Below are 13146 nucleotides of genomic sequence, written 5' to 3' on the forward strand. Positions count from 1 at the left end.
TGTCCTCTGCAAGTACCTCTGCTGTTTATAGTTCTTTATCTGGTAAGGTGGCCCAAACTTTCATTCCTGAAGAATCTGGGCCAGTATCAGTGCTGCTTAAATTGAGTTTTTCCATTGATTTTAACCATAGGACATGGGAGTACTGCATTCCAGATATACTCCTCCTTCCCCACATTATATAGCACCAACCCAATTTCTCCTTATAGATAGCTAGTGGGAAGCAGCTGCATAGCACAGGGAGATCAGCTTGGTGCTTTGTGACCACTTAAAGGGGTGGGATAGGGAGGGTGGGAGGGAGATGTAAAAGGGAGGAGATATGGGGATATATATATACATATAGCCGATTCACTTTGTTGTACAGCAGAAACTAACATAGCATTGTAAAGCAATTATACTCCAATAAAGATGTTTAAAAAAAAATAGGCTCAATCTAATAATAATTCCCCTTCTCTGCCTGTTGATTTACAAAGTGGCCAGAAGGAGGTGGTCCCAACTTCCAGTTCAATGGAATCATTGTGTCCATAGGTGAAAACATTCTTCTCTTTGGAACTAAGACCTCTAGATCAGCAGATCCTAAAGTTATAGGGACAAGAAGCAAAAATTCTGCTAGTGGATCACTAGGAGTAATTATACGTGGAGCCACTCTCACTTCCACACCTTGATTTCTGTACCCATGAATCCTAGTTATGTTAAGAAATAGCACCATAAATCAAAAGCTGATTTAGAGCATATACAGCCTCCCGGAGGACACTGCCCCAATCCCACAAGTCACTGCCACGTGGCTGCACTGTAACCAAGTCTTCAAAAGGGCCTTCCTCCATTCTATCAAGCCAGCTGCTTCAGGATGATAGGGAGCACAGTAGGACAGGTGAAATCAGTAAGCATGGGCCCACTGCCATACTTCATTTGCTATGAAGTGAGTTCTTTAGTCAGAAGTGATGCTGTGTGGAATACTATGGTGGTGAAAAAGGCAGTCAGTCCACGGATAGTGGTTTTACTAGAAACACTGGAAGTAAGTAAGGCAAATCCATATGCAGAGCAAATGTTTATTACACTGTGAACAAAGCACTGCCTTTTCCATGATGAAGTGGTGCAATGTAATTAACCTGCCAGCAGATAGATGGCTGGTCCTCTTGGAGAATGGTGCCACTGTTTCAGTGTTGCACCCAAATCCACTGTAATGAGTGGAGGTCCCTGCTACTGAGCCAATGCATAACCGACCCTGGCACCATGCCCCTTTTGTTCATGAGCCAACATATACTTTTTAGTGATTGTGGTTCTCTGACTGAATTCTAATGCATTTGGTACAGAGGAACAGAGTCTTAAAGACAGATTCTCTGAATTGGTTCTGGGTTATCTGGAATCAGTCCTTTCATCTTGCTTTTACAATATAATTCTACATTTGTATTTAAAACACCGAAAGTACCTATATAAAATTTAATAAACTTTTTGATGACAAACACAAAGTATTCAGGTTATACTTACTAAAGACTGAATCAACATATTAAGACAACTTTTCTGAATCTCAGGAGGTACATTTGCAAAGCTTCTCTCAGACCAAAACCTTGCAAAATGCTTTACAATCCACCTGTTAAAAATCAAAGAATCTCAAGTTAAAGTAATGAAAATATTTTTCATTATAATATTCAGTAACATTTTGGTTTTCAATAATATAAGTTTTATATATATTATGTTTTGACTAACCCTAACAGTTAATTTTGTGAGTGCTATAATGGACTTAACTAAGTTCCCTTTTCTGTAGACATTTATTTCAAGTCCACTCTGGGTTACGTGCATGGATTTTAATATAAGTAACCATGGTTCAGCTAAAATAACGTTGATTCCAAGCATCTTGAGTAATATCTACATCAATACTTCTCCTCAATTGTTGTAACTAGTTAAGCATTAAGCTATTTACATTGTGCCCAAGAAAATAGGCCAAGTCTAAAATTTCCCAGAAAATTAGGAGAATGGAAGAACAGAATCCCTAAATTAATAATATCAGCACTACTTCAGATCACTTACTTCATGCAGTCAGCAAAAAGACTTTCCACTCCAACTGAATGAGCAATAATCAGGCATTCTAATATAGATGCCAACCTTCTGGGAACAGGCTAAAATTGATAGAAAACACTACATTTATTCTTTTTCAACTTACAGAGGCTAAAAGTAATTGGTTCATAAAAATGATCTGATTTACATACCTAAACTGCAGAATAAATATATGTAACTCAAAAGTCTGTTATTCTTTTAAAATCAAGTATCACTGATAAACTTTAGTTTTTATAGGATAGTATTTGAGTTCTTTTAGCTGCCAGAATGCACACAGTTTATATTCTAATTTCTTTTAGCATAAATATTTTCTAGAGTACAAGCGGTATAATAATTTCTAGCACATCACATTGCAACACAACCATATGGTCTAATCTGCTTCCTAAAGTCTAAATATAACTTTAAGTACATGTGCAATGGGAGGTCCTACATTAACCTCAAACAAAATGACAGAATTTAATTAGATCGTGATTATATAAACATCTTTTTAAAAAGCACATATACAGAAGTAATGAACTAAAACAAATAAATAAAACGTAGATACAAGTAGTGAAGAACTCACTGCTCTTGGTGTTAAGCCTCAATATGTGTTACGTATTACCTGTGCCATGTATTTTCAGTTTTTTAGACTATGTTCCTAAGCACATCTATTGCCCTATTAGGGTGAATAGAGTTCAGCTTCTCTTTGTACACATTCATTAGTTGTGATTTTCGTTTATACACTTAATAAAGACCAGCAATCAACCAATATGTATATATAGTCTCTAAATATGTATCTGAAGATACCTTGCACTCAGAGAACAGCAAAAGCTTCTTCAGAAATGCCTCCAGCATAGTCCTTCAAATAAGGTCAGTGATTTCCAATTTTTTTTTTTTTTTTTTTTTTTGCCGTACGCGGGCCTCTCACTCCCGTTGCGGAGCACAAGCTCCGGACGCGCAGGCTCAGCGGCCATGGCTCACGGGCCCAGCCACTCCGCGGCATGTGGGATCTTCCCGGACCGGGGCACGAACCCGTGTCCCCTGCATCGGCAGGCAGACTCTCAACCACTGCGCCACCAGGGAAGCCCTCCAATTTTTTTTTATAGATTTTTTTTCCCATTTCATTATTTATTTATTTATTTTTGGCTGCATTGGGTCTTCATTGCCGTGCGTGGGCTTTCTCTAGTTGTGGCAAGCGGGGGCTACTCTTCATTGCAGTGCATGGGCTTCTCATTACAGTGGCTTCTCTTGTTGTGGAGCATGGGGTCTAGGTGTGCAGGCTCAGTAGTTGTGGCTCGCAGGCTCTAGAGCACAGGCTCGGTAGTTGTGGTGCACAGGCTTAGTTGCTCCACGGCACGTGGGATCTTCCTGGACCAGGGATCGAACCCATGTGCCCTGCACTGGCAGGCGAATTCTTAACCACTGCACCACCGTGGAAGTCCCCCAACTTTTAAAATTACAAATTGCTATTAATTTGATTTCCTACCCTTCTCCTAAAGGTGTTACATACTACTTAGGAAATTAACTGTAAATACCTGTTTTTGCACATCAACAATTTAGTTATTCCCTTTGAGATAACTGAAGGTACTCTAAATTGTCCTAAAATCAGAAATGGCTATCACTATATAAATTATACAATAATTCTACTAAGTTAAATAATTTGGTTTTCTGACCCACTTCAGATAAGATAAAAGTAGTATGAGGGAAGAGACTACTGGTATAGACATAATTGACAACCTAAAAGCATCCAGAAGCATAAAAAATTATAAAAGTAAGCACAAGAGTTAAGAAGTCTAGCAATCTAATTTTATTTAGGAATAACCAGCCCTCCACAACACAAAATCCACTACTTGATGTATAACTTAAGAATAATTTCCATACAAAATATTAAAATGCAAAATAATTTGCTGCTTAAAGGCAAAGGCTAGCAAACCAGTTTGTGGGCCAAAACTAGCCCACCACTATTTTTGTGAATAAAGTTTTATTGGAACACTGCCATGCTGTTCCATTTACATATTGTCCATAGCTGTTTTTGGTCTATAACAGCAAAGCTGAGTAGTTGTGATGGAGACTGTATGGCTCACAAAGCCTAGAACATTAACTATCTAGCCTTTTATAGAAAAAGTTTACTGACCCCTGGCTTAAAGGGATAACTAGCTTTCTAAGAATTTTATTTATATGGAAATGCTTATTTCCTAAGTGTTTTTGTAATAGGATGACTTGATCTTTAGTCATCTTCAAAACCTGCTTGTAAAATCTGGGATGACATATATTTAAATTATAACCTAAGATATATTTTTAAATCAGTGGCAAAAAACATAATGTAAAACCCAGTATAATCCTATAAATGAAGTTCTAAAATTTACTTTTAAAAAAGGCAAGATTGTAAAGTTAATGAAATGACTGAAGCTAGCTTGCCAAGAGTTCTGGGGCCCATTAACAACCATATTATATCCCATCATATATTACTGTGGCATGTGCTATTATAGATTTACTATATTTAAGTCACTGCCAAGGAACTGCATAATTGAGATCTAGAAGTTAAAAATTATACATTCAAAAATATATTTATCAAAATATATATTGTTAAAATATGTAAAGCAAACAATTTAAAGATCAGGTCAATAAGAACAAAAACTGCTCTCAAATATCTGTTAGCACAGTAGTACAGACTTCATTAAAATAAAGTAAAATAATTTTCAACAAAATGCCATATTGATAATTTAAAAGCATTTCATCTTCTGTTGTTTAAATGGCAACAAATATGCCTTTTGTATTTTTAAAATTAAGTGAATTATTGAAAATAAAATATAAGAAGCTGCATGTAACCTGTGTATACTCATGAACATACTAAAAAGTAGAGGCAATGGTCCAAAGACAATACATAAAAGAGATTATTTTTTAAATGTTTCATGCAATTGGTTTATTGAGGAGTCTCAGTTTAAAGCAGATACTAACAAAACTTTCTTTCCCCAATTAGCGCTATCAACCACGCTGTGTCAAATTCCCTCTTTTCCCATACTTTAATGATCATAGGCAAATTCCAGTACCTTCTGGTTACTTTTGGTATTGAAATTCGGTATAGTACTATTTAAACACCTATCTCATACTTGATTTAAATCTTTCACTCTCCATCACTGACTATACTTTTAGTTGGGGAGATCTGGAATGGAGAGTAGAACATGGTCTCTTACTCCTCCGTTTTGTGGGTCTAACTCCTGTGGAAGAGGGTTATGGATGGCTATGGCCACCTTATGTAACTAACCAGTGATGAACATGGTAATAGGAAGATGTCCTTGACTACTCTAATCCAGATGTTGGTGGCCTTTGCTAATGTGGTGGCTTGTTAAGAGACAGACTGAACTTCACCCTAACCTCTCAGTGGTAAAGGTTCTTCTAGGGTTCATGATGCTTGATGCCTCCTTACGTGGGACACTGTCATTTGACCCTGTATCAGTCTCTTCTAATCTTCAATGAACCACTAAGGTCCCTTTCCTTCCCTGCATACCATGTATAATTGGGGTGTGGAATGGACTCTCCATTATTTTTTTCTATCTATGACAATAACTATTGCCTCTAGTCACCAGGCTAGTACTGGCTTCTCCAGCAAGCCTCCTCCTCCCTTAAGAAATCTCCATATTCAAGTATATTCTCACTGGTTCCTGAGACATATTCCAGGCTCTTCCAAGAAATCTCTCAGTACTTTCTTTTCTTCTTTGATGGAAGTTCCAGAGTGGGTTGGTTATACAGATATGATAGATGTCCATCTCGGGGCTGAGAAGACATTATCTCCTCACTGCAGATACCCCTATCTTTAATCTTTATTTGGAACAGGCTCTTAACTTTCGCTTGGCTGGGAAGATGGGGAAAGATGAAAGAGAAGGAAAAGTCTTTCACCAGGATTCTTCACTTTCTGCAATGCTGAGGACACCAAGACTGTGCTCCTTCTTCTAGCTCCCTTACTTATAGAGGCTGGAATGAATGGTTGATTAAAGGTAGCTAAGGAGTTTAACTGTTTCTCAGTGAACCTTGAAGGGTTGGTAGGAGTGGTAGACCCAGTTCATGACTCTGTTTTAGCACATGGGGGGATTCCTCAGCTACAACTTATAGACAGATAGGAAAAGTCCATTCCAACACAAAAATCTAAATTTAAATGTGATTAAAATTACATAATTACAATGCATATTGTTGGCTCAAGTAGCCAATAAGAGGGGACTATTGATGTAAAAAATTCTTTTAAGGGCTTCCCTGGTGGCGCAGTGGTTGAGAGTCCTCCTGCCGATGCAGGGGACACGGGTTCGTGACCCAGTCCGGGAAGATCCCACATGCCGCGGAGTGGCTGTGCCCATGAGCCATGGCCGCTGAGCCTGTGCGTCCAGACCCTGTGTTCCACAACGGGAGAGGCCGCAACAGTGAGAGGCCCGCGTACAGCAAAAGCTAGTAGGTAATAATGGGTGACTTTAAGCACTAGGTAAAAGATTTCTAAGACTGAATAATTACCTTTTGAAAGAAATTACAGTAATCTCTTCTTAAAATATAGATTGCTACTTCTTTTAATCCTTCTAGTCCATACATATCAGCCATATTGAGTATGTGCCTAAAATAAGAATAGATGCACTGTTAATTCTTCAATTTAAAAACCAAGGCATAATACACAATAATTTTTTGATAATATATAGTTTAGAAAAAAGAATAATCTTAATTATTTTAATTCTAACTTTATACCCTACATAATAGATACTCTTTATAGATTATAAAAAGGACATAGGTCAAAAGTTGAAAGCCCTGTAACTTGATTTGATTTGTGGGGAATAACATGAAGTAAATTTGGAGATGTTTCAATCAAACTCCCCTCATATTCTCAGTCATATGCAACAAAGCCCAGGAAACTGCTTCAAAGGCTGTAAAAGTTACAACTCTTCACAACAAATACGAATAATAAAAATTTAGCGGGAGGGCAACTAATTGATGCTTATCATATTGAAAATGCCTACAAATGACCATAAGATTGGAGATGGCATCCAATGATTCAGAGGGTTTCTGTTGCTTCTTTCAACTGGCAAGTATTTCTGAGTACCCACACATACTTTAGGTACTTAGGAAACCTACAAGCCTTGATACCATGATAAAATTTCTTATAGGTTTCCAGGGGCAAAACTTCAGTACTTAATCCCTTTGACTCATGATACCTTCTCCCCCAAATCACATTTATTCAGTTTATAACTAAAGGAACTAATGAATATTTAAAAGTAAACGAGTAGCCTTCATTTGTCTGATGTTAGAATAGCAATAAAAGGAGAGAACATTCAGAAGATTAGAAGAGCAAGATAGATTTCACTCTCCAGTAGGATTTCAGCAGCTTAGACGGCATTTCACCATAGAGTACTAAAGAATCATACTACTTTTTCTTTTTTTTTTGGCCACATCACCCGGCATGCAGGATCTTAGCTCCCTGACCAGGGATCGGACCCGCTCCCCCTGCAGTGGAAGCGTGGAACCTTAACCACTGGACTGCCAGGGAATTCCTGTTAATCATTAGGATGCCTAAATTCTCAGATTAATTTTAGGGTTTTTTTCCTTTTCTTTTGACATCCTAAAATTAAAAAATAAAGTAGTAAAAAAATTATTCCAAATTTGATAAAAGTTCAATTAATTTTATAAAAACCTGTCGTCTGTTTTCCAAAACAAATCTTAAGTTTTTCTAACACAATTTAAGTGTAATAGACTTTTCTTAATCTTATTACTGTGAGTTGCTAGATCATCTTTTCTTCTAAATAAGGTGACTTACTATTTTTAGATATTCCCAAAATACACACAAGATAGGCAAAATAGACAATAAAATTGAAGCTTCTACTCCATTGACACTTTTAAACAAAGCTCAACAAAGCAGAAGCCACAAAATATTAATACTTTTATATTTAAAATCATTAAAAAATCATACATACCCAACATTAGCTTTGTCTGGAAAGTCCAAAGTTCCTCCATATATAAAATGTATCAAAACATTCATTTCTACATGGCTTATCCTGAAAAATAAAAGAAAACTATACTCAAATCCAGAAATAATTAAGATTTAACTGATAGCAATGATACATTTTATTTTCCCATAAACTTTTAGCCAAGATAAAGTTCTAATCTCATTTTCATCTGAAGAATATATTCTTTGAATAACATCCATGAGGTATGCCATTAATTTAAAAATGAAGCATAACTGCAGCTATGGGTTTTTATATGCTATAAAATGTTATTAGTATATTATAAAATACCTGATTATTTTTGGGGCATCTTCCATGATAGACAAAGTTAGAAAGGGCTTTAGAGGTCATAGTTCAACCTCTGGCTCATTAAGAAATCCTTCTCAGCATCTTTGACAAATGGCCTCTGGTCTTGCTTAAAGCCTGGGATGGACAACTCTACTCACTAGAAAGAGTCTTGTTATGCTGTATAGATTTCTTAATTTGTAATACCCATCCAGTGGCTCTAGCTCTGCCAACATCCTCATTTTACAGATTTAAAAGTAAAGACATGACTTAAGAAGTAGTCTGAAGTGATAATCTTTATGTCCCACTGACTACTAGATCTCAAACTCTAAATTCATGACTTCCTCTCCCAACACCCCAAATTCGGTCTTCTTTCTGTTTTTCTTATTTCGTTCACAGCACTGTTACAGGACTTCTTGCATCTTGTCCCACCCTCTATTCCTCTGTATCAAGGGAGGTTAATTATCTGGTTGGTAGACAGCAACCACTGGCTGTTGATCAAGTGGAACTTGAGATGAGAGGTAATTTGATTCCTTTTCTCCTTTCTTCTCTGCTGAACCAGTGGTAAGAGGTGACGGGGAAGAAGTGCATCCGCTGTCCAGATTCAGACTTTCTCTCAGGTGGGCTGTCTTAGAGTAGACATAGCTAGCAAATCAACTTTGGCTCTTGCGTTAAAGCACATTTTACTGCTTTAACAGTTTTTATCAAAAATCAACGAAATGTTTTCTAACTTCATCTGCTGAGTCTTTTGTCTCATTTTGAGCAGGAAGAAAGTATACTATTTATTGGGGCCCCCTCAAAATTCCAACAGATAGCAAAGATGGAAAGCAGATGCCCCTCTTCCCCATCACCTCTTTTCACGGGTTCAGCACAGAAGAAAGGAGAAAAGAAATCAAATTACCTCTCATCTAGAGTTCGTCCTGACCAATGCCCAATGGTTGTTGGATAATTCACTCGCCTTGGTACCGAGGAATAGAAGGTGGGACAAGATGCAAGAAGTCCTGCAACAGTGCTATGAACCAAACAGGAATAACAAAAAGAAGACTGAACAATAACCTAAATGCCTAAGTCAGAGCTGGAGGTTCATCTCAATTCTCTCCCTCATTATATTCTGTCATTTTATACCTTCAAAATTTTCTTGAATTCAGCCTCTGCTGTCTAATTTCCCCTTTCATTGCCCTGGTTTAGCCTCTCAGTTTCTCTCCTCTGTACTATGATAATGTATCCTCTCGTGTGGGCTTCTTGCCTGAAATTATCTCCTTGCATCCCATTTCCCACCTTGTTATTAGAGTGACTTTGCTAAAATGTAAATCTGATATAGCCCCTGACTTTAAAAACCCTTCAACAATTCTCCAGAGCACCTAGGAAACAAGTCGACATTCTTTAGCTTGGTGTACAATGTTCTTTATCATCTGATTTCTAGTTCTGTCTCTCTAGCAGCTGTTCCAAGATAAGTAAACTGCTGTTTCTTATACCTGAACTACTTATAATTCTTTATACATCCATGCCTTAGCAGATACTGTTCACTCTGCTTAAAATTCTCTCCCTCTCTACTTATTTCATCTTTTAGACACAAGACATGGGGCTCTTTACCTCTGATTGTTTCCTTAATGCTCACAAGGGGGAAAAAAAAGAAATCACTGAATGTTAAACATAAATAATAACTAACATCAGTTGAGCATTTATTATGATTCAGTCATGAGCTAATAAGCATTTTGAATGCCATTAGCTCATTTAATCATCATAACAACTCAATGGTAGATATTGTTATTAGTCTCATCTTACAGATGAAACAACTGAAATTAAGTAACTTGCCCATGGGGGCAGGTGCTGGAAAAAAAAAAAAGTAAATTGCCCAAGGTCAAATGACTAGTGATGTACTGGATCTTAAATCCAGGCAGATAGCACTGGAATTTTGGAATTTTCAAATTTAAATCCAGACTCCAAAGCCTGGGGTCTTAAGCAGTATAACACACACACACACACACACACACACACACACACACACACACACACACACACACACACACACACACACACACACACACACACACACACACACACACACACACACACACACACACACCACACACTTCCCTTATCACATTTATTAAACTGACTTGTAATATCTTTGTTTATGTATTTGTTTCTCCTTCTAAACTGAGTTCTGTGAGGGCAGGATTTGTGTCTTATTTACCCTTGCATCTCTAGTAGCAGCAGAATGTCAGCATTGATTCAATATCCCCAGGTTGAGAAGAATTTCCTTTCCCCACATAATACTGGAGCTCCGCAGTGGAAGCAGGGTGGGCACAGTGCTGATAAGACCTTCACAGTTTGTTAAGCATGGTATCTAATGTCTGCTAAAGTAACAAAAGGAGGAAGGCAAGAAGAAAAGAAATGGAGTCCTCAGGGTAGGACTCAGAAAGGTGTCTGCTTTGATTTTATGGCCTTAAATAATATATGCTCAATAAATGTTTAATGAATATTTAATGAATGGCTTATTAGGGTAGTTATAAGCATCTCCCAAACCTTCAGAAGGAATACTGAGTTGAAAACATAAATATTTTTCAATTTACTTAATAAATATTTACTGCCCCCTACTGGTTTCTGCTGATTCAAAACTCCACATCTTTAATACTTAGAAAAAAGTCAAATCTCTAAATATTCTCATTTATATACGTTGATACAACAAGATTTGATCTCAGAATGATTATGCCGTATCATCTATAGTTTGTAGCCTAAAACAGTAGCATAATTATTAGATTCCATGCACTTTTCCTCAAAATTTCGAGAGCCATTCTTATCAGTATTAATGAGGACTGACCATTTCTGTTGAAAGAATAGTTTCTTCTAAGACTTGACATATTTAAGCAAAGGATAATAATGACTAAGTAACAATAAAAGGAGTTTTATTAAAATAAATAGCAAAAGCTAGACATTTGAGCTTATGTATCAATATATATGATAGCTATAAAAACAGCAAGAAACTGTTTTCCTGCTGTCTTGACAGATGTTTTACTAAACTGCATTCTCATTATTGTAAGTCATCTGTATTTTTACTAAAAGTGTTTATAAAGACATGATCAACTGACCTGGAAAAAAAAACCCCCAACAAATTACTGCAATAGCCCACAGTTTAAATGGAAAGATTTAAAGCACTATTCCCATTTAAATGTAATCAGAATAAAATCCTGTAGGAGATGAAAATATAACATATACCCAGAATTAGAAAAAAGAAAAGCCTATGAGAGGACAGAGCTCTAGGATCAGATACAACATGTGCCCAGTTTAAACGTCTGTGCTTTATATGTGCTTCCTAAAGTTTCAGGCTCCTATATATGTGGGCTAAGGTAATGTAGGGTCTCATTCACTCATTCATTTGTTCATATACAGTCAATATTTATTGAATGATAGGCCCTATTTTAGACCTTGAGGATACAAGAAGCTTGCGTTCTAGAGAGAGGACATGGCCAATAAATATGTCAACAAATATACAAAGAAGATAATTTTAATAGTGAAAAGTGAAGACAATACAACAGAATAACATAGAAGAGAATAACTAGAGAGTTAGGCTGTAGCTACTTTAGGTGGGGTAGTTTGGGAAAAGCCTATGGGCCAGATCATACAGGTTCTTATAGATTATGGTAAAGATTTGGGTTTAATTCTGATTGTGATGAGAAGGCATTGAAGAATTTTAGTCAGAAAAGAAATATTATCTGACATATTTGAAAAGATCATCCTGAAGGTTCACAGCAAGCCCAGGAATCTCCCAAGGGAGACAAGAAAATCCAAATTTATGCTCTAAAGTCTCAAGCCACCAGTGAAAGACCTCTTTTTATATAAAATGGAAACATGTGGGGTTTCTTTACAGAACTATTGGCTGCGGTTCAATTTCCAGTATAGGATGTGGAAAATTTCCCCCTTCCTCCACCAGGAGAACTTCCTTCCAACTATATCCTTCCCCCTCCAACTCTGGGACATGGATAATAGGATAATAGGATAATTATTATCAAGGATAATAGGACCCTACTATTCCTACTATAATTTATTGAAGGCTGTCCATCTTAAAAATATCATGTGCATTACATCGTTGAACTACCAACTCATTAAAAACATTCGGTTCTTTTCTGTAAGGATTTCAGACAGGATTTCAATTCTAATCTACTGCAGAAAACATCCTACAGATATGCAACAGTGGCACAGTTCCAAAAGCGGTTGCTGACCAAGCACAGCAGGCATTGCTGTCCTGGTACTGTAAATGGCCCTCACTTGAAGGCTTTTCTCTCTAGAAAATGAGAACAATATAATTTAGGGAAAGAAGAAAAAGACAAATATTAATGAGCACTACATACTATGTACCAAGCACTATGCCAGGTTTTTTTCTTTCAACAACCTCAGGAAACTTAAGGAAGGTAAGCAATGTCCCTAAAGTCATGTAACACTTTAGGACTGGATGTAGGACTTCCTATAAGGAAGGACCAAAGTCCATGATCTTTCTACTATACCACACAATCCATGGAAACATCTACCCAGGATTACCATGTAAGTTAATGTGAAAAGAGATTTTATTTTGTAGATTACTTTGTTATAATATAAAAATTCCTAAAAGATGTGATTTTTTTTTTAAAAAAAGTAAAATCCCTAAATCCCCTTTAGCCTTCCTACAGCTTTATACACCATGATGCTAATAACATTTTAGGTGGTAATTTGAGACAGTCAATTTGATATATGATACAGGAGGGGAAAGCAAAACAGATTGTGTGATGATAATAATAATAAAGGATGTAGATAAAACCCAGAATCTGTCAGGAAATTCTCTTTTCATTTTAGCATTAGAAAACCTTGTTACATCAAG

The 13146-nt window shown here is 36.7% G+C and overlaps 1 protein-coding gene across 3 annotated transcripts in view; it reads right to left on the reverse strand.

Moving 5' to 3' along the window:
* BTBD8 (BTB domain containing 8) overlaps positions 1 to 13146 on the reverse strand; it is a 92692-nt gene that overhangs the window by 26936 nt on the left and 52610 nt on the right. For all 3 annotated transcript variants that reach the window (XM_060142480.1, XM_060142479.1, XM_060142478.1), the window contains 4 exons: positions 7977 to 8057; positions 6532 to 6628; positions 2026 to 2114; positions 1486 to 1588 (listed from right to left, as the gene is read on the reverse strand). In XM_060142480.1, the coding sequence (XP_059998463.1) occupies positions 1486 to 1588; positions 2026 to 2114; positions 6532 to 6628; positions 7977 to 8057 (370 nt within the window). The remainder of the gene's footprint in view (positions 1 to 1485; positions 1589 to 2025; positions 2115 to 6531; positions 6629 to 7976; positions 8058 to 13146) is intronic.

Source organism: Lagenorhynchus albirostris, chromosome 2 (genome assembly GCF_949774975.1).
Source record: "Lagenorhynchus albirostris chromosome 2, mLagAlb1.1, whole genome shotgun sequence".
Classification (NCBI taxonomy): Eukaryota; Metazoa; Chordata; class Mammalia; order Artiodactyla; family Delphinidae; genus Lagenorhynchus; species Lagenorhynchus albirostris.